The sequence below is a fragment of the Vigna angularis genome, chromosome 8, assembly GCF_016808095.1.
Source record: "Vigna angularis cultivar LongXiaoDou No.4 chromosome 8, ASM1680809v1, whole genome shotgun sequence".
Classification (NCBI taxonomy): Eukaryota; Viridiplantae; Streptophyta; class Magnoliopsida; order Fabales; family Fabaceae; genus Vigna; species Vigna angularis.
In genome coordinates, this window is record NC_068977.1 from 3,227,245 (window position 1) to 3,248,980 (window position 21,736).

The following is a 21,736-nucleotide window of genomic DNA, read 5'->3' on the forward strand; positions in this document are numbered from 1 at the left end:
GGCACCAGTTCTGCACTCCCGGCGTAGAGGACGATCGTTGGAACCGATCATTTTAAGATTTTGAACTGGTAAGTCCATCCTTTCTCCATTCGTGCCTTTTTCCGTAACACGCAAATCCAAATTCTGGGTTGTCTGAGTTGAATCTATCATCCTGAATAATTTTCTGGTCTAGGTTGGTTATAGCCTGTAGAAAACGTGTAGAACGTTGAGGCCTCTGTCAGTAGGAGAACCCTAACTCATATATGAGAAAGTTCGACCACCTTTAAGAGGTAAGGGAAGCTTATCTAATTTAATTGTATGATGTTGTGCGTTCGTGATTATTAAATGCATGTTGATGAATGGTTGAACGTATGTATTGAGGATGAATACTGATATGATTGTCTATGTGGAATATGAATTATTGGTATGATATGAATCGTATGAAGTATGCGTATTGATGTTAATATGAATCTTATAAAGTTATGAAGTTATGAAATTACAAGTTAAGAAAATGAGTTTGAGTGTAAATGATTCTGTATATGAGATTATACTATGATAAAATACGTTCGTTACTGAACGGTCATCGACCGTTCGATTTTCCTGTTGAACCTAGCTAATATGGGATTCTTTCATTTGGAAATAATCCCAGTTGAGGACGAGCGCCTTCTTATCGTAACGCTGTGCTTGAACGATTGGTCAAACGTACTTGAATCTAAATATCCAGAAGTAAATCTAAATTCATATCAACATATATATATATACACGTGTAATTGTATACGTACTTGTTTCTAAATATAATTCTTATAATATCTTATTTATAGATCTTCTAATCTATATTTTAAGTAGCGCTCGGTCTTACACCTAGCGCTCGTACCACGTAGTGCTCGGTCTTATACCGAACGCTCGTACTCCTCTTTAAATACCAAACCTTGCGGAAATAGCGTTCGTCCGGATTTAGTAAATCCTTTTACCGCTTTCGGTCCTTGACTGGTAGTCGGTTCCAGTAATTGAATTATTCTAAGTATGGTCCTTAATCGTCTTGAGGTGTCTGTATCCATTGGATCCGGCCTAGAGCCTCTGTATTTAAACTATTCTTTGAGTAATGATCGGAATTTACGAGAGTCAGTTCATTCAACTGAATCAAGTGGTAAATGACATTCGTCTTATACGGTGTTATTGTAGTCGGTTTTATTCTGTTCTGGAACGGGAGATTTCTCGGTCTCGCTCCTCACGTTCGTCCTCGTTATAAAGAGAGCTGAACGTTCGTTATTTTATACACTTGAAATGGATGGCGAAAATGGTATTAAATCGAAAGATTAAAATTGATGAAAAGTATATGAGATGAATTAACGGTTGTTGATTTTGAAGGAGCGTTCCAGGGAGGAACGACTCTTGGATGAAAGTTGAGATTTGTAAAGTATGAATGTGGATAAAGCTTAGCTGGCGATTCATCCTGATATTCCGTGGGTACTCGTCCTCACGTAGAGGAGAGTAGTCCATGCGTGGGAACGGCAGGAGGTCTTAGTCCATAACTGTACTTTGGACGGAACGGACTAACCTCGGGTGGTAGCTGATGAAAATTCCATTTACTGTATCACCGGGTTCACGAACGTCGTAGCTACACAGAATTCATACAGTCCGGACAGTCAGTCTAGTATCAGGAATTGATTGAATTGTATATCGTGATATATTTGATATGTTTAAATGTTGAGATATGCATGTTGTTACTTGAATTAAATTAAATAAGCTTACCCTGTGTTTTTCTTTGTGTTGTCCTGTATCTGTACGTCCGTCTTGTCTTTGCAATGATCATCTGTGTGGATGTGAGCAGATGGTGATGCGTTACTGGAGGAGACGCTGGAAGAAGGAATAGTAGAGGAAGAGAACCTCGTTGATGTGGAAGTGAAGGCCGAACAGTAGTCCGTTCGGTTAATTGTTTAGTTTAGTTTTTAGCGAGTTGTCTTAGAACGATCACTCTCCCTTTTTCCTGACCTAACCGTTCGGTATTTTGTTTTGTAAATCGTTCGGTCAAGTTAGCTTACTGTTCATCTCGTTATTTTTGAAACTCACTTCTTGTAAGGCCGTTCGGCCAGAACCTGTGCTCTTGTTTAACTTAAGACTGATTTGGGTCATCATTAAATGTAATTAATTCTACTATATGGTGTTTACTGTATTTTTGGGATGTTACACAATTCAACCCAGAACAAGAGCAAATGGACTTAGAACCGAACACTATTGGTCGAGCACTATTTGGCCGAACAATATTTGGCCGAACACTATTTGCCGAACGCTATTTGGATGAACGCTATTTGGACGGATGCTATTTTTCGAACACTATTTAGACGAACACTATTTGGCCGAACACTATTTACTGCACTATTAGGTTGAACACTTTCTGGACGAACAATGAGAGACCGAACGCTATCAAACCGAACACTGTGAGGTCGAACACTGTCTGGACGAACGCAAAGAGACCGAATACAATCAAATCTAGTACTGTTTGGACGAATACTAAGAAACTGAACACTATAAGGTCGAACACCGTGTGGACGAACGCTTATAGATCAAGTACTATGAATTCAAAAACTGTTGGACGAACGCGATAGATCAATACTATGAGACCGAATACTGTAAGGTTGAACACTGTTTGGTCGAACGCTTATAGATTAAATACCATGAGACCGAATACTATGAGTTTGAACACTGTTTGGACGAACGCTTACAGAGCGAACACTATCAAACTTAATACTGTTTGAACGAACGTCATATAGACCAAATGATATGAGGTTAAATACTGTTTTGACGAACGCTTACAGACCGAACACTATCAAACTTAACACTCTTTGAACGAACGTCATATAGACCAAATACTATGAGGTTAAACACTGTTTGAACGAACGCTTAGAGACCGAACACTATCAGCTCGAATACTGTTTGGACGAATACTCTTTGGTTGAATACTATTTGGACGGACGCCAAGAAATCAAGTACTATTAGGCCGAACACTAAGGGTAGAAATCTGAGAATAGCAATTCAAGACCGATCGCTACAATCACTATTACATGGTAAAGGTCGAACGCTAAATATTACTACAGGAGAATACGAAACCAAAACCGGACGCTATTTGTTGAACCTTGTTAGGTCGAATACTATTTGACCGAACACTATTTGGCCTTTTTTGGGCGAGCACTATTTGGACGAACGCGCGGTCTGCAGGATTATGCAGAATCGCAACCAGACTTCCACAATTGCAGAACCCAATCCCCTTTTGAATCAATGGGCTCTTCCCTTTAAGAGAAAGAAAATTTGTGCACTCCACTGGATGGTGCTAGCTGGACGGTCCTCAGCCATTCCCTTCCCTCCTTAGTGCCATGCCCACTATGAAGATGATGATGATTCCTGGTGGCTGGAGCACTTCAAGGTGGAATGACTCACCATCCACCAGCTGCTGTTGCTGGACATGAAGCCCCTCCCCCACCACTTCCTTTTAAAAAAACGTGCGGTCCTTACATATGTCATGTGTTAATTTGTGATTTTCTTTTAATTTTTTTATTTTTTTAATTTTTTTATTATTATTTTTTATTCTTTTCTTAATTTTAAAAAAATATGTCTACGTCTCAAGTTAATATTATGCCACATGACAATGTTAGTGTCACGTGTCAAAATAGTGTAAATGTCACATGTCAAATGAATATCAATGTCATGTGTTAATGTTGGTGTTATGTATCAGTCTTTCGTTCAGTCCAAAATTTTTTATTTTTATTTAATTTAGTCTCAATTTTTGTTAATTTTATTCCATTTAGTCCTAATTTTCTTCCTTTCTGAATTGAAATTAAATTTTTAGTAAAATTTATATTTTTATTAAATATTTTTATTATAGGTTTAATGTCTCGGTAGGTCCCTATTTTGGTGAGGAATTTCAAATAGGTCCTTTTTTTTTCGTCTCAATTGGATCCTTTTTTATGTAAAATTTGAGCAATTAAAGATCTGCCGTCAAATTGGGCAAACGGCCGTTTAAATGTTGGTTACGTGGCATGGTCAGAGTTCACATTAATGAGACGTGGCATTATAAACTAATTTTGTATTAAAAATTATGAATGCATAGTGGTGTAATCAGCTTTTTAGAAGGGTAAAGTGAGAATAATAAAAAACTTTAAGTGCAGACCCCTTTAATTGACAAATGTAATTGAGATTGGGGAAAAAATTAGGGATAGGGTTCGTGTGAGGAACAAATTAGCTTTGGAAGTTGGAAGAAGGCTTTCCTGCCTATACCGCGAATTGGATTCTGTGTGTTTTTTATTCACATGTTGATGGAGACGAAGGAGAAAGTGGCAGTGCGATGGTGGTCGAGGCGATTTAGGCTTCAACAGCGGCGACGATAATGCTTGGTGATGGTGGAGAAGATTCTGGGTTGGTTTCTAGTGGTGCGCCTCTTGTGGTTTTCTGCTTGCAGGTTGACGATGAAGACGTGAGGGAGATGGTTGTGCCACGGCGGAGGTTCGGCGAGAGACTGGCATTTCTGTTCTTCTCTGGATTTTTCTTTGCAGGTCCAGTGATGTAGATGACGAACTCACAATGTTTATCACTTTAGTAACATTAAAACATAGGGACGTTCGTAACTTCAACCCATAGGGACGTACGTAACTTCAAACACAAACACAACACACATTCTCTCTCCCTTCTTGTTGGTGTTGGTCAGATACAACTCGTCCAACTACCTCCCTTCTCACGATCGTTCGGTCTGGTCGTCCACCCTCCTCTATCGCTCGTCCAACTACCTCCCTGTTCCAGACCGTTCGGTCTGGTCGTCCTCCCTCTACCGTTCGGTCACATAGCTCCCCACCTTCTACCGTTCGGTCTGGTCGTCCTCCCTCGTCTACCGCTCGTCCAACTACCTCCCTGCTCACGACCGTTCGGCCTGGTCGTCCACCCTCCTCTATCGCTCGTCCAACTACCTCCCTGTTCCCGACCGTTCGGTCTGGTCGTCCTCCCTCTACCGTTCGGTCACATAGCTCCCCACCTTCTACCGTTCGGTCCCCCTCTCTCTCCCTCCTACACCTTCTTCTCTTGTACACTTTCCAGCCCCTAACATGTGCTCCCTGCCTTCCAACGTTCGACCTTTACGATCGATACCGTTCGGCCTCACTTCCCTCCTACCTTTCTTCTTCTCATTACATCCCACCTTATACCCTAACATATACAGTATCAGATATAAGACCTGCAAAAATTTCTAAACATAACTGTGCCCACCAAACTATTAAAAAACAGTACTTATGCTTTAGTGATACAACAATGGAAATACAGTTCCTGGTCATTGTAATATATAAGACGTCAAAGAAGGAAATTCTAATATATCCAAAACATTGTAATACATCCAAAACACATAGTTGGCATCATTGTCTTTCATTAAATTACATAGCAGTAAAACCATAAACATTGTTCCTTAGACTATTACATAATAAGATCCTTAAACTTGGCATCATTGTCATTTATACACACATCTATAGTTGAGCTTCCTGGTCATTCATACACACTTCAGATATTTGTGATGATGGCATGATTGGTTCTTGGGTTGCTTTGGGGGACCACCACCGAATATTGTAGTTTCTCATCAATAAAGGACCCACACCTGACCTACCGAGACACGAACCCCTGCATGCCTCTTCCAACTACTTCTTCTTCACCGACGAACCTTGCCGCTTTAGCTCGAACAAAGATCGCGATTTTTCAGACAAAGGGGTGACGCACCACGAAAAACGACCTTCGCCTCTCCATTCCGCCAGCCATTGGAAGTCGAAGAACATGTTGAACGTGAATTCTGCATTTGATTCTCCCTCGCGCATCCACTCGAACAGCATCCACTCTTTCCCAACTCTGAGACGACACGAGCCCTACAATAGAAAAATCCCCAACTTGATTTTGATTTCTCCTTTCAAGAGATGTTTTAGCAAAAAAAACATTAAGTTTTTCCAAATTTGCCCTCTGTTTAATTAATTTCAAACTGATTATACTATATTTACTTCATTCAAAATTTCTGAGTATTAAAAATTGCATTCACACACGCTACGTCATGCACTCCTTATCGCCATTTTCTGAAATTGACGGAAAGGATTTATTTGCATCAAATTAACAAAAATAAGGATCTATTTAAGACTTCAAATATAACAGGAACCTATTTCAAATTTGGGACGAAAATAGGAATCTATTGAGACATTAAACCTTTTATTATACATGATGTACACGACTGGAATTTAACTAATAAGTGGAGGGCATACATGACATTTCCGTAAGAATCCACGCAAATCTCCTCGTTCATGCGAGTGACCAAAATCGGATGAATCCCGCAAATCCGTCTTCGCTCATCCATCCTTATCAGCTGAAACGAACATGACAATTGAATGAATTCATCGCTCGCATTACAGCATGAACAGTATTTTCCATTCATGCGAACACAGCATAAATGTTTGGTCCTCTGGTAAACCATCGGAATAATAGTAACATGAGTTGCATTCTGTTATGTAGTAAGATACTCATTAGAATATCTTAAATATCTTAAACGGTTAAGATATTTATCAAGCCACTAACCACATTTTTAGGTAAGGTGGTTATTTCTTATTTTGCTTATAAATACAGTAACAGGGCCAAGGTCCAGGTACGTTCTCTTTATGTCTAGAGACCCTAAATAATATTTAAGAGCAGTAATCACTCTCTTGAGAGTTGAGGCTCCATAACTCACATCTGACTTGAGCGTCGGAGTATCTTTGCAGGTACCTCCTCCTCCTTTGGCGAATATGAACAACAACAATTGGAGAAGAGCAAGCGTCCCAGACAGCCAGGAGCAACAAAGACACACCGGAAAATATCTACACCGAAACATTTTGGCGCCCACCGTGGGGCCGAGTGCCAACCCAAAGAAGCCGCAAGAAGAGCACTCAGCCTCAATGAATCACTTCCTCGGATAGAGCTACTCCATCCAATCGCTGCATCGCCACCAAGATTCTCCTCCGCGAGCCGTGACGCCACTGTCATTACCAGATCGAATGACGCCTCCAGCGGGTTTCTCTCCTTCTTCCCCCGTGAGCCATTAATGCCAGTAGACATCAGCGAAATCACACCCCCAAATCGGGTCCACCCATCAGCCTCCGCCACGCCACCAGCCGCTGCTGTCACAGGAGCACCATTAGGTCACCTCCATCGTCTCCATGATTGCACAATCCGCAAATCAAAAAACCCTAAATTCCTAAATCACCTCCCAAACACTATCACGCTGATCCCACGACGGTGGTGGAGACCACGGAACTCCTATCCACGGTGTATCTCAACAAGAACAGCCCACACCAGCACCTTCAACGCCTGTTTCTTCGTTCTCTTTCTCTCCACGCTTTTTCGATTGTGCTGTCGATGTTTGCCATATTCAAGTACTGAATCTCGCTTATCTGACGAATTTGTCACCAAAACCTTGGGGGGCATCCGCCACCACGCCAGTACAGTCACAAGGTCACAACCGAGTCTGCGATTCTGCCAGGAGCTCAGTTCCAGTCACATGAGCAGACTCGCCGTTTGCGCGGAAGATTCCCACCCGAAAGATCCCCAAACAAATCGCAGACCCATTCTCCACGTCTTCCGCAACACTCGCGCCATCCACGCGTCGTTCGGTTCTGCCTCCACGTCATCCAACCCAGTTTCTATTCCCCAAACTCCAAACAGCCGGCGTTCAGCCTCAACCCTCGGATTCGAACGCTCGACGGTCAGGGTGTACGAGCGTCCAAACACCCGGGCGTTCGGCCTCGCCTTAGAATTCGAACGCTCGACAATCACTGTGTGCGAGCGTCCTTGCTGTCGGACGTTCGGCCTCGAAGATGTTCGACCATACTTCAACAAGAGCGCTCGTCAACCCATGTCAACGAGCGTCAAAATATCGCTCGTCAATCCATGTCAACGAGCGCTCGTCAAACCGATGTCATCGAGCGTTCAAATACCGCTCGTCAATCCATTTCAACGAGCGCTCGTCAAACCGATGTCATCGAGCGTTCAAATATCCCTCGTCAACCCATGTCAACGAGCGTTCAAACACTGCTCGACAATCCCTTGGTACGAGCGTCCAAGCTGTTGGCCGTTCGGCCTCAAAGGTTTTCGCCCTTTCGGTTTCGAGGATGCTCGACATTCAACGGCTACATACACTCCTCGACGTATGTCACGTTCGTTCTCTCGGCCTCAACGTTCGGCCATCCGTGGCCTCAACAATTCGGTCACCAGTCTCAATAACGTTCGGCCATCTTTGGCCTCGACCGTTCGACTATCCGTCTCATCGACGTTCGGCAACTTGGCATGGACCGTACGACCTTTCTTATAAACGTTCGGCCTTTCGGCTTCGAGGACGCTCGACAATTCACGGCTACGAGCGCTTCAACCTTCGGCCACTCGACGCCAACGACGTTCGTTATCTTGGCTTCAACCGTTCGGCCAATCGCTTCATTAACGTTCGACAATTCACGCAGGAAGCGTTCGGTCATTCGGACTCACTGGCGTTCGGTCAATCGATCTCCTTGACGGACGGCCTCAAGTGTCCAGCATTCAGCCTAATGGACGTTCGGCCACCAGGTTTGCAACTTGACCAAACGGTCTCACCTATATGCTTAATATTATTTCTTACAGTGCAGATAAGCATATCTTGTACATAAAAGCGGACACCTGAAAGCCGTTCATCCTGAAGCACTCCTAGACCCGGTAGATGTTCGCCCTAGAACACCCAGGTGCATTGAATAAAGGGATACCCTCCCGCTGGTAGATGTTCGCCCTAGAACACCCAGGTGCATTGAACAAAGGGACACACTCCCGCTGGTAGATGTTCGCCCTAGAACACCCAGACCATCAAACCTAGGGGACCATCCTCTAGCCTAGCTTATGTTCGCCCAAGAACATAAAATTTTCAAAGATTCTGTCGTTCGACATCGAAAGCGTTCGTCATTCGGCCCCATCGCTCGACCATCAATGACAACGAACGTTCACACAGTCAGTCGTTCGGCCTTAACGCTCAACCATCAATGTCAACGAGCGTCCACACATCGCTCAACAATTCATTTCAACGAGCGATTCAAGAACCACTCGTCACTCCATGTCAATGAGCGTCCGAACATCGCTCGACCATCCATTTCAACAAGCGTTCAAGAACCGTTCGTCAATCCATGTCAACGAGCGTCCAGACGTCGCTCGACGATCCATTTCAACGAGCGTTACAAAACCGCTCGTCAATTCATGTCAACGAGCGTTAAACCACCGCTCATCAATTCACATCAACGAGCGTTCGAAAACGAGCGCTCAGACACCGCTCGACAATCCATGTTTTCGAGCGTTCAGGAAGTTGCTCGTTCGGCCTCAAATTTGTTCGACCTTTTGGTTTCAACCACTCAGCCTCACATGCCACTCGGCACCATACCGCTCGGTCATACGTATCCTCACGTTCGGCCTCACTCGCCACTCCAGCTTTTTTGCCGTTCGTTTTCGCCTCTTTTTGGACCATCAAACTCAACCACTCGGTCATCCTTGTTTTAAAACGTTCAATCCACACATGAGCAGTAACCAGGAACACGCTCTCTAATACAACGAAGACAGCCTCCCTCAAACTCATAAGTCCTATAGTGACCACGTCCATAAAACGGAACGGTTAACTCGGACTTGGGGGGCATGTTATGTAGTAAGATACTCATTAGAATATCTTAAATATCTTAAACGGTTAAGATATTTATCAAGCCACTAACCACATTTTTAGGTAAGGTGGTTATTTCTTATTTTGCTTATAAATACAGTAACAGGGCCAAGGTCCAGGTACGTTCTCTTTATGTCTAAAGACCCTAAATAATATTTGAGAGCAGTAATCACTCTCTTGAGAGCTGAGGCTCCATAACTCACATCTGACTTGAGCGTCGGAGTATCTTTGCAGGTACCTCCTCCTCCTTTGGCGAATATGAACAACAACAATTGGAGAAGAGCAAGCGTCCCAGACAACCAGGAGCAACAAAGACACACCGGAAAATATCTACACCGAAACACATTCTAACTATTATAATATGTGACCGAAAGACGAGAGCCCTTGTTATGCAAATCATGTAAAAGAGACTGAATTATTGTAGCTCACAAAGGGTGGATGCAAGGACATAAGACAATAAAATGGTTAAAGCTTCCTACACCCTATCAAAAGCTTCCGAAAAATGTTTCCATAAAAAGAGAGTTTTCCTATGCAACTCCGCTTTTTTCGATTTCCGGTTGCAACAACCAAGACGTATCTTCTTCGCCGCGTCCGAGAACAGGGCCGTGTCTAGCCCTAGAAACGGTGTCCGACACCATGTCGTGCACGTCCCCGAAACGTGTCCGTGTCAGCAAAGTGTCGGAAGCGGGTCCCAGCCGTCTCGGAGCTTCATAGGGAAGGATGAAATGTCGTCTGTCATTTGGCCTTAATTAAAAACGTGAACAGAAGGTTCCATACACAAATTGGATTTTACTTCTAACAGAAGAACAAAAGAGAAAGAATGTGCGGATAGTTGGAAGGGGGAGAAAAGGAAATCAAATCGAATTGATTGATGCGCGTGAGTGTTACAGTGAGAGGTGTGGTGAGAGGGAGAGGCTACCATGGGCGTTGGAGTGTTGAGAGTGAGTGCCAGGGGAAGGCGAAGGGGAATGCCAGTTCCTGGAATTCCCTTCTTCGCATGCACTCCACCCATGGATTGCCCCAAAGTGTCCTTCGATGTTTTGCTTCTTTTCTCAACTCTGGCCATTCCCCTGATCAGTTTACTTTCGCCATCACTCTGTCCGCCTGTGCAAAGCTACACAATGTTGAGTTGGGGAGGGCAGTTCACTGCTGCATAATTAAGAGGGGTCTTCAATCTGCTTCCTTCTGTCATGGCGCACTCATCCATCTTTACGCCAATTCCTACTCTCTCACTTCTGCTCGCACCCTATTTGACGCCGCACCCTCCCCTCATCTCCACCCTGTTTCTTGGACCTCTTTAATTTCTGGTTATGTTCAAGCCGGCTTGCCTCAGCAAGCACTTCACGTATTTGACAAAATACGCACCACTGTTTCTCCCGCTTCTTTTCCACTTCTAGACCCTATGGCACTTGTCACCGTCTTAAACACTTACACCTCTTTAGGAAAGCTGGACAATGCTTGCCAATTGTTTGCACAGATGCCCATCTCCACCCGCAATGTTGTGGCCTGGAATGTCATGATTTCTGGTCATGCCAAGAGAAGCCATTATCAGGAGGCTCTTGCCTTCTTTCGTCAAATGAGTAAGCATGGTGTCAAATCCTCAAGATCCACACTCGCAAGTGTTTTAAGTGCAATTGCCAGTTTAGCCGCCCTCCATCACGGCTTCCTAGTTCATGCCCTGGCTATCAAGCAAGGTTTCGATTCCAGTATATACGTTGCAAGTTCTTTGATCAATATGTATGGCAAGTGTGCGATGCTGGATGCTGCACGCCAAGTATTTGATGCTATATCTCACAAAAATATGATTGTCTGGAACACCATGCTAGGAGTTTATTCACAGAATGCCTATTTAAGTAATGTCATGGAGTTGTTCTCGGATATGACAATATGTGGCGTTCACCCAGATGAATTTACCTACACAAGCATTTTGAGCTCGTGTGCATCCTTTGAATACGTACGAATTGGTCACCAGTTGCATTCAACTATTATCAAGAAGGGTTTTACCTCCAATTTATTTGTCAACAATTCATTGATAGATATGTATGCCAAAGCTGGGGCTTTGACGGAAGCTGCTAAGCAGTTTGAGCTCATGACATGCCGAGATCATGTTTCCTGGAATGCCATTATTGTTGGTTATGTGCAGGAAGAAGAGGAGGCTGTTGCTTTCAGTTTGTTTCAAAGAATGAATTTGGACGGTGTTGTACCTGATGAGGTATCTTTGGCCAGCATACTTAGTGCATGTGGAAATATTAAGGTGCTAGATGTAGGACAGCAACTCCATTGCCTGTCAGTTAAGTTGGGTTTAGAAACTAACCTTTTTGCTGGAAGTTCTCTTATTGACATGTATTCAAAATGCGGAGACATTGAAGATGCACAAAAAATTTATTCTAGGATGCCTGAACGGAGTGTGGTCTCCTTTAATGCTCTGATTGCAGGATATGCTCCAAAAGACATAAAAGAAGCTATTAGTCTTATTCATGAGATGCTGATACTGGGACTGAAGCCATCTGAGATTACATTTGTGAGCGTCATAGATGTCTGTAAGGGTTCTGCAAAGGTAATTTTAGGCATGCAGATCCATTGTGTTGTAGTAAAGAGGGGTCTCTTATGTGGTAGCGAATTCTTAGGAACCTCTTTGTTGGGCATGTATATGGATTCACAAAGGCTTGCAGATGCAAGCGTTCTTTTCTCGGAGTTTTCTAACCTTAAAAGCACGGTAATGTGGACTGCTTTAATTTCAGGATATACCCAAAATGAGTGCAGTGATGTGGCCTTAAACTTGTATCAGGAAATGCGTGGCAACAGTATCTTACTCGACCAAGCAACTTTTGTTACTGCTCTTCGAGCTTCTGCTCTCTTATCCTCACTGCATGATGGTAGAGAGATACATTCTCTAATCTTCCATACTGGTTTTGACTTAGATGAGTTAACAGGTAGTTCCCTTGTAGACATGTATGCAAAATGTGGCGATGTAAAAAGTGCTGTTCAAGTTTTTCATGAATTGACTATTAAAAAGGATGTGATTTCTTGGAACTCAATGATAGTTGGATTTGCCAAAAATGGTTATGCAGAAAGTGCCCTGAAGGTCTTTAATGAGATGGCTCAATCATGCATTACCCCTGATGAGGTAACATTTCTTGGAGTGCTCACTGCTTGTAGCTATGCAGGGTGGGTTTATGAGGGTATTCAAGTTTTTCACATCATGGTAAACTGTTATGGAATTGAGCCTAGAGGGGATCACTACGCTTGCATGGTTGATCTACTTGGTAGGTGGGGTTTTCTAAAGGAAGCTGAAGAGTTCATTGACAAAATAGAAGTTGAACCGAATGCTATGATTTGGGCCAATTTATTGGGTGCTTGCAGAATACATGGGGATGAAAAGAGGGGACAGAGAGCGGCTAAAAAACTTATTGAGTTAGAACCCAGAAACTCTTCTTCATATGTGCTGCTTTCAAATTTGTATGCTGCATCTGGACTTTGGGATGAAGCTAGATCTTTGAGGAGAACAATGATGCAGAAAGATATCCAAAAAATGCCTGGCTGTAGCTGGATCGTTGTAGGACAAAATACAAACCTATTTGTTGCGGGTGATAAGTCACATCCTAGTTGTGATGAAATTTCACTAGCATTAAAGCACCTGACGGCACTAATTAAAGACAATACATTCCATGATTTCCTGGGTTAGTTACTTGTAGTTATTCTATGTGATTGGACGTCAAGATTATTTGAATCTCATCACTTGAAGGCTGTTTTAAGGATTTGATTCTTCCCAAATCATAACGTGTTGGGGAGTTTATTCAACCAAATCTCATCACATGAAGACTGTTTGTGCTATAGGTCGTATTTGTTATGAACTTTTAGCCTTGATGTCTAGACATCTACATCCTAATCTACTTTTAATGGGGAACTTTTGTACACATTCTTCTCTGCTTGCATCATGTTCCAAGCGTTGAATGACATCTATGTGTCTTTCAAACTCAACTCTTTGGATAGATTAAACAGTTTATTCTGTAAGTTAGCCCCATAAGCAATTATTTGCTGTGATTTGTCCAAGGAAGGATTGATGGAGGAGGATCAACAGACCAGGTTAGACTCTTATTCTCTTATTATAATGAATACCTCTATAGGTTATACTTTATTAGTGAGTCTGTGAAGATTTACATTGCTCCTAATTCATGTTAGACACACAATGATATGTTTCTCTCTTTCTTCCTGTTAGAGTTCTTTGCTCTTGTTTCTCATCATCTGTGTCCCTCATTTAAATGATCGTGTATGTTCTGCAATCTTAGTTATTCTAAATTATCTTGTATTTAAGACTGCAATTGAATACCAACACAGTCATTGCCTTTGACATTTGAACTCATGGATGATTATTTTTCTCCTCTCTTTGCACACTGATGATACACTTTAAAACTGTTTTCTTTTCTCCAGTTGATTTTTCTTATGTTCCTGTTAGGTTCCTGGGTTTGAAACCTAACAAGAAAACACTCAAAAGATAGAAACAGAAATGAAAGAATGAGTTTTGCTATTATTCACCGTAAACGAATCTCTTTACAAGGACTGAGTTTGGGAGCATAACCTCCCTCTAGAGAGCCTAACCTCCCTCCTCAGGATGACAAACCCTGTTAGACTACAATCAAACAATCGACCCCCCACTACAATTGATTATTTGCTATTTATACAACCAATAACCCCGCTCTTCCTAACTGCTAAGGCAGTTAAGGCAGTTGGGCATTTAATGTTTTATTCCTTCACTCGTAAACTCTCCATCCCTAACATTACACCCCGCTGCCGAACAACCTTGTCCTCAAGGTTGGAAACGGGAAGCTTGATCTCATGGCTCCTCTTCATCATCGTGTACTCATATGAATGGAACCCTCTGGCAACTGCCCTCCAACTCAGGTCTGGAGGTTTGGGTGGTGGCAATTCCTCCTCCAATGACTTCCATTCTTCTTGGATTTTATTAGCTTCCAACATTCTGGTCACCTCTTGTTTTGACCGAATCTGTGAGGACCTCGTACTCCAAGCACTGCTCCAAACTCCAAGTCGGGTGGTCGGGTACCTGTCAAAGGCACTCCGACGCCTAAGTCAGTAATATGACAGAGCGATTTGTGATGCATGTATGCATTGCATCGTAAGGAATTCGTCCTGAAATCATACCTGGGACCTTTATTTATACTGATTGTAATGGGTTTTTACCTTTCGTGGGCCTGAAAACGGTCCAATCATACCTTAATCTTCATTAAAGGCTTTAATGAGTCATTAGTGTTTAATCGCGTAGTCAACATAGTGAATGACGGTCGTGACGGCCGGTCAGCAGGGTGACCGGCCGAGGGTGTCAATCTTTGGAGGGACGGTCGAAACGGCCGGCCAGCAGGATGACCGGCCAAGGATGTCAACCTGGGAGGGACGGTTGTGGCGGCCGCCCAGCTTGATAACCGGCCCAGGAATGTTAACTTGGGAGGGACGCTTGTGGCGGCCGCCCAGTAGGGTACCGGTCACGATGGATACTCGGTCGGTCGGCCTGGATGGACGACCTCGGCGGGCCGTTCGTTCCTGATGGTCGACCTGCACGGACGACATTGGAGGACCGTTCGGTCCATGTCGGCTCGGGCAACGCCGGTTTAGACGCTCGGTAGTTTGGACGCTCGGTCATGATTGTGACCTGTGCGGGCGGCCAACTAGTTCTGCTGTCCGGTCACACAGGACGCTCGGTCCTGATTGCCCACTTGAGTAGACGTTCGGTCTATGAAAGGCCGTCCTTGGAGGGTCGCTCAGTTCATGTGTGGCCTGGCAGCACTGGGGAGGACGCTCGGTCTCGGTGCTCAACCCGGATGGACGATCGGCTCATGAATGGGGAGGACCGGTCGGTAACACCTCTTTTCCAGAATTATAAGCTTCCAACATTCTGGTCACCTCTTTTCCAGAATTATAATCCTAAATCATTACTGTACTGATAGGTCCTCCCAGCATAGACTGAGCGAACGGTTGATATAATGCCGCCCGTTCAAAACCGGACGACCGCCAAAGGTTGCATGTCCGCCCAAGAATCTGGACCGAACGAGCGGCCAATCATTTAAAGAAGTGGACGTCCACCCAAGGTTAGGACGAGCGTCCAACCATTCAAGAAGGGACGTCCGTCCAAGATGGCGAGCGTCCAGCCAACCAAGACAGAACGTCCGCCCAAGAATCTGGACCGAACGAGCGGCCAATCATTTAAGAAGTGGACGTCCGCCCAAGGTTAGGACGAGCGTCCAACCATTCAAGAAGGGACGTCCGTCCAAGATGGCGAGCGTCCAGCCAACCAAGACAGAACGTCCTCCCAAAGATGGGACGTCCGCCCAAAGATGGCAATCAGGACGAACGTCCAGCCATTTGGACGTCCACCCAAGATGGCATGTCCGTCCAAGATGACGAGCGTCCACCCGTGTCAAGTACCAAGGACCGAACGTCCAAGAGAACAGTTGTCCGAGTTTTCATGAATCCAGCGGTTTTCCAAATGTCGCCCATCCAGGCGTGGACAACCCCTTCGCACAATAAAATTATGCTCGGGCTTCGGGGGCTTATGGACTGATAGGTCCTCCCAGCATAGACTGAGCGAACGGTTGATATAATGCCGCCCGTTCAAAACCGGACGACCGCCAAAGGTTGCATGTCCGCCCAAGAATCAGGACCGAACGAGCGGCCAATCATTTAAGAAGTTGACGTCCGCCCAAGGTTAGGACGAGCGTCCAACCATTCAAGAAGGGACGTCCGTCCAAGATGGCGAGCGTCCAGCCAACCAAGACAGAACGTCCGCCCAAGGTTGCATGTCCGCCCAAGAATCTGGACCGAACGAGCGGCCAATCATTTAAGAAGTGGACGTCCGCCCAAGGTTAGGACGAGCGTCCAACCATTCAAGAAGGGACGTCCGTCCAAGATGGCGAGCGTCCAGCCAACCAAGACAATCCGCCCAAGGTTGGCACGTCCGCCCAATAATCTGGACCGAGCGTCCTCAGGAACCGGACATCCGTCCAAGGACATCCGCCCAAGGTGTCTAACGAGCGCCCACCCATTCGGGAGCCGGACGTCCACCCAAGGTTGGACGTCCGCCCACCAATTAGGACCGAGCGTCCAATCATCCATAGACTGAACGCCTTCCCAAATGATCCGCACTCAGTTGATAACATTGTTAAAAGCTAAATGACACATTAAAGTCCTTAATGAAGATTAAGGTATTATTGTGCCGTTTCCAGGCCCCCAAAAGGTAAAAGCCCATTACGATCAGTATAAATAAAGGTCTCAGGTATGATTTCTAGACAGATTGCTTAGAACGCAACACATGCATGCATTATAGAACGCTATGTCATATTACTGACTTGAGCGTCGGAGTGCCTTTAGCAGGTACCCAGCCCCCGGCTTGTCTTCGACAGTAAATTTGTGTGTTTTTACAGGGTCCCCACAGATCCAGTCGAAACAATTACAATAATAATAAATAATACAAATAAATTGTATATATTTATAAGTGTCAACTATAATTGTTTATAATTCCTGGTCCACTAAAATCTAATTATATTTTTTAAATTAAAGTTTCTAAAAACTATCTAAATAATATATACTTTATCAAACTTTAAATTGTTTACATAAATAAAAAATTATAGATTTTTGTCAAACTAAACAATAAATATTTAGTATCTTTTGATTTTTATCCAGAGGATGTTTGAAAAAACCATTGGATTTGGAAGCGGTGTGAGAAGGAGGAAGGAACCAACTCAACTCATTTCTTGACTGATGGAGTCTCGTCCTCACATACACAGGCACTGGTAATCAAATCAATTAGACCCTTTTCTGTTTCACGCAACCTTCGTCGTTCTTCCTTTTTCTTTCTCGTCCACTAACCCTATGCCCCAATTTGTAAAGTTTCGGCTTTTCTCGCGTTGCGACGCACTCAAAACTCTTCCTTTCTCCACCCACCGAATGGGCATGGTCGATACCCTCTGTACCCATCTCCACCAAAACAATGGCAGTGTTGAGAACTCATTGTCCAAGGTTAAGCCTAAACTCGATTCTCAATGTGTCATTGAAGTCCTCAATTCCTGTCATCCCAAGCAACCTCTATTGGGCGTCAGATTTTTCGTTTGGGCTGGATTTCAATCTGGCTACAGGCACAGTGCTTACACGTACAGCAAAGCTTGCAAGTTGTTTGGGATTCAGCAAAATCCCCAAATTGTTCGTGATCTCGTTCTGTCTTATGAGGCCGAAGGGTGTTTAGTCAATGTCAACATGTTTAGGGAGGTTCTGAAACTGTGCAAAGAAGCCCAACTAGCTGACGTGGCATTGTGGGTGTTGAGGAAGATGGAGCAGAGTTTCAACATCGGTGCTGACACTGTGATGTATAATGTGGTTATTAGGCTATGTTGCAAGAATGGCGACATTGAAACGGCTGAGAAGTTGATCGGGGAGATGAGTTTGAACGGTCTTTACCCTGATCTTATTACGTACATGGCAATAGTGGAGGGATTATGTGATGTGGGTCGCCCAGAGCATGCTTATTCTTTGCTTAAGGTTATGAGAGTACATAGATGTTCAACCAATTTGGTCCTTTTATCAGCCATTTTAGATGGCTTGTGTAGGTCTGGATCTATGGAAATGGCATTGGAGTTGTTGGATGAAATGAAGAAAGGTGGGGATTGCCGTCCAAATGTTGTTAGTTATACATCTGTGATTCAAAGTTTCTGTAAGAGAGGTCAGTGGACGAAAGCATTGGATATTCTGGATAGAATGAAAGCTTCGGGGTGCCATGCAAATCATGTTACTGTTTTTACTTTGGTTGATAGCCTTTGTGTTGAGGGTCGTGTAGGAGAAGCTTACAAGTTGATTGATAAGTTTGTGGTGGAACATGGTGTTTCTTATGGTGATTGTTGCAGTTCACTTGTGATTTCATTGATAAGGATTAAAAAGCTGGACGAAGCAATGAAGCTCTTCATGGAAATGCTTTCTGGTGATGCCAGACCTGATACTTTGGCATCTAGCCTTTTGCTAAAGGAGCTCTGTATGAAGGACCGGGTATTGGATGGATTCTACTTGCTTGAAGCAATTGAGAACAAGGGATGTTTGTCTGCCATTGACTCTGATATTTATTCTATTCTTTTATTTGGCCTTTGTCAAAGAAGCCACCTGACCGAGGCCACAAAGCTGGCCAAGATAATGCTTAAAAAATCAGTTCCGCTGCAATCTCCATACAAAGAGGGTGCAATCGATGTCCTAATAGAATCTGGAGAAAAAGATCTTGTGAATCATTTGACTGGCATTCGTAAGGGACTTTGATGATAAAAGGTCGTATGAAGGAGGTCACGTCCATTGTTCTCTGCTGCCTCTGGTCATATCATAAGTTTGCATTGTATAACAGCAACAGTAAGAATTGGTTTCTGTGATGTAGTCTGCTGGTACTTTGTTCATTTCTTCCCCTTGTAGGAGACAGTGTATTCTTGAGAAACAATATGCTTGTCTTTATCTGTGAATGCTAAACCCATTCTCCTGTAGATTCCTTTTAATATCGATAAGTTGGCAAGCCCATTTTCCTCATATAAAATGCTTTCTTAATCCAATTCGCATCACACACCGCACCATAGTCACTGAATTCGTTCATCCATCCATCCTTATTTTCGTTGCATTCGTCACTCTGTTTGATCAGTCCAACACTTGTTCTCTGCATGGAAGGCTTGGCCTCTCATCTTACACAAAGAGGGAGTCATCAGTAATTGAGTTTAAGGGGTTTTTCAAGCAAACTAAATGAACTTAATAATTGAATTGCAAATTTTAACTAGTGATCATAGATTTAACTGATTTAAAATAAAGTAATTACTAAGATTCGGTAACAATAAGATAGTGGGAAAAGTGAGAAGTGAACTATTGGAATAATAAAATTGAGATAAGCTGGCTAATTAGACTAGAACCGCTGACCCCATTAGCGTTCTAAGTCAACACAAAGACAAGACAATTAACTTGTAATTCGAATTTAAAGATGATGAATATAGCCAGCGAAACATTTTGTTGAAGTGAAGGCCATCATAAAATTTCTGGTTTATATTTTGCAAACTCAGTTATGAATTCTAATTATTTATTGCACACCCTTTGCATTTTCAGTTAATCATAACATGGCTCGCCTGAACACCATTCGAATTTGATACTTGTTCTATATGGCTTATAATGCTGCTGCCTACTGATCACTATACAGCAAACTCATTAATATAGAGGAAGACATCGAGTGGATAAAGGAACAATGCTAGTAAAGTATCTAAAAAATGAATTAATTGCTTAGTAAATTAACTGCTACTAAACGAATCAAATTTATTGGCAAGTGATTGTTACTGCTCTTTGTAACATCCCGACTATATAATAACCAATATTATATAATATAGACGTCGACATCTAAATAAAGAGAACAGTCAGAGTATGACGTGTAATTAAATGTGAAATTACAGTCATCCCGAAATGAAAGAAACGGAATTTAAACTTAAACAGTTTAAAGGATGGAACACTACAAGTGTTCAAATGGGAAAATTCCTAAGAAAACTACACCGCAACCTCAGCATCTTCCAGCTCTTGCTCCAAAGGAATCTCCTCGACAACATCTGCTCCCATCCAAGTGAATGATCATCGTCAAAGAAACATATCCAAACAACACACAACACAAACAATGCAAGGGTGAGCTAGATATAAAAAGCATGTTATACCTATATCACAGTTAATTCATGTTATCATACATAGATTCATATAAAGAACAATTTAGGCATGCTCATAATACCACAACTCACACACTCACACGACTCATCCGGATTTGTATAATTGTCGCACTATTGGTCGTCTTTGCACTTGCATAGTTCAGCTGGCCCTTCCCAACACTAGCAAGGTAAATCCCCCAAACTGTCTATATCTAAATTCAAAGACTATAAACAAGGACCTCCCTCTACTCTCACCACTTACATTGTCCTTCTCTACTTGAATATGAACAATGCTTTGAGTGTATGGATAGACATACCATTTCAAAGCGTCCTACAGTTATATAGAACAACAACAACCACACTCCACACATCACATCCATCCATCTCACCCTGAGATGTCCAATTCATACTCAAATTCATCATTTAAATTTGCAGTCATATTATCAGAGTACTTCAACATTTCTCATGCATTCACATACTTTTCACATAAATCACATCACAATATATATATATATATATATATATATATATATATATATATATATTCCAAATATTTTGTACACTCAATTCAACTCAGTACAAGAGCAAATGAAACTGAGAATCGAACACTATTTGACGAGCAGTATTTGGCCGAACACGATTTAACCGAACGTTATTAATATGAACGCTCGCTATTACGCAGGGACGCTCGCTAACTGAGAACAAGAAACATGAAAACCCAACGCTCGCTGTTACCTAGGGACGCTCGCTACCTGAGAACCAGCAACATGAAAACCGAACACTCGCTGCTACCTATGGACGCTCGCTACCTGAGAACCAGCAACATCAAGACCGAACGCTCGCTGCTACCTAGGGACGCTCGCTGGGACGAACGCTATACAGATCAAATATGATAAGACCGAATTATCACTGTGTGGACGAACGCTTTACAGATCAAATACGAGGAGACTGAATAAACACTGTTTAGACGAACGCTACACAGATCAAAATATGGTAAGACCGAATAATCCCTGTTTGGACGAACGCTTTATAGATCAAATACGAGGAGACCGAATAAACACTGTTTAGACGAACGCTACACAGATCAAATATGATAAGACCGAATAATCCCTGTTTGGACGAACGCTTTATAGATCAAATACGAGGAGACCGAATAAACACTGTTTGGACGAACGCAATACAGATCAAATATGATAAGAACGAATACTATAGGGGAACACTGTTTGAACGAACGCTAGAGATCAAATAAGACGAAAACAAATACTATCATGTTGAACATTGTTTGGACGAACGGTGAGAAAACGAATATAATCAGACTACCACTGTTTGAACGAACGGTAAGAAAACG

The 21,736-nt window shown here is 43.0% G+C and overlaps 2 protein-coding genes across 2 annotated transcripts; both read left to right on the plus strand.

Moving 5' to 3' along the window:
• The first annotated feature begins 10,544 nt into the window (after positions 1–10,544).
• LOC128193470 (pentatricopeptide repeat-containing protein At3g09040, mitochondrial-like) lies at positions 10,545–13,752 on the plus strand. Its single transcript, XM_052866846.1, has one exon. It carries the CDS (start codon positions 10,557–10,559, stop codon positions 13,368–13,370), a length of 2,814 nt encoding a protein of 937 aa, XP_052722806.1. The 5' UTR covers positions 10,545–10,556; the 3' UTR covers positions 13,371–13,752.
• Positions 13,753–17,280: 3,528 nt separating this feature from the next.
• Positions 17,281–19,256, plus strand: LOC108320281 (pentatricopeptide repeat-containing protein At5g47360). Its single transcript, XM_052866847.1, has one exon. The coding sequence runs from the start codon at positions 17,567–17,569 to the stop codon at positions 18,989–18,991; it is 1,425 nt and encodes a 474-aa protein (XP_052722807.1). The 5' UTR covers positions 17,281–17,566; the 3' UTR covers positions 18,992–19,256.
• The last annotated feature ends 2,480 nt before the right edge of the window (positions 19,257–21,736 follow it).

What these genes read in the sequence shown, in the direction of transcription:
- LOC108320281 (XM_052866847.1), top strand. Translation starts at nt 17,567, where the DNA reads ATGCCCCAATTTGTAAAGTTTCGGCTTTTCTCGCGTTGCGACGCACTC.
- LOC128193470 (XM_052866846.1), top strand. Translation starts at nt 10,557, where the DNA reads ATGCGCGTGAGTGTTACAGTGAGAGGTGTGGTGAGAGGGAGAGGCTAC.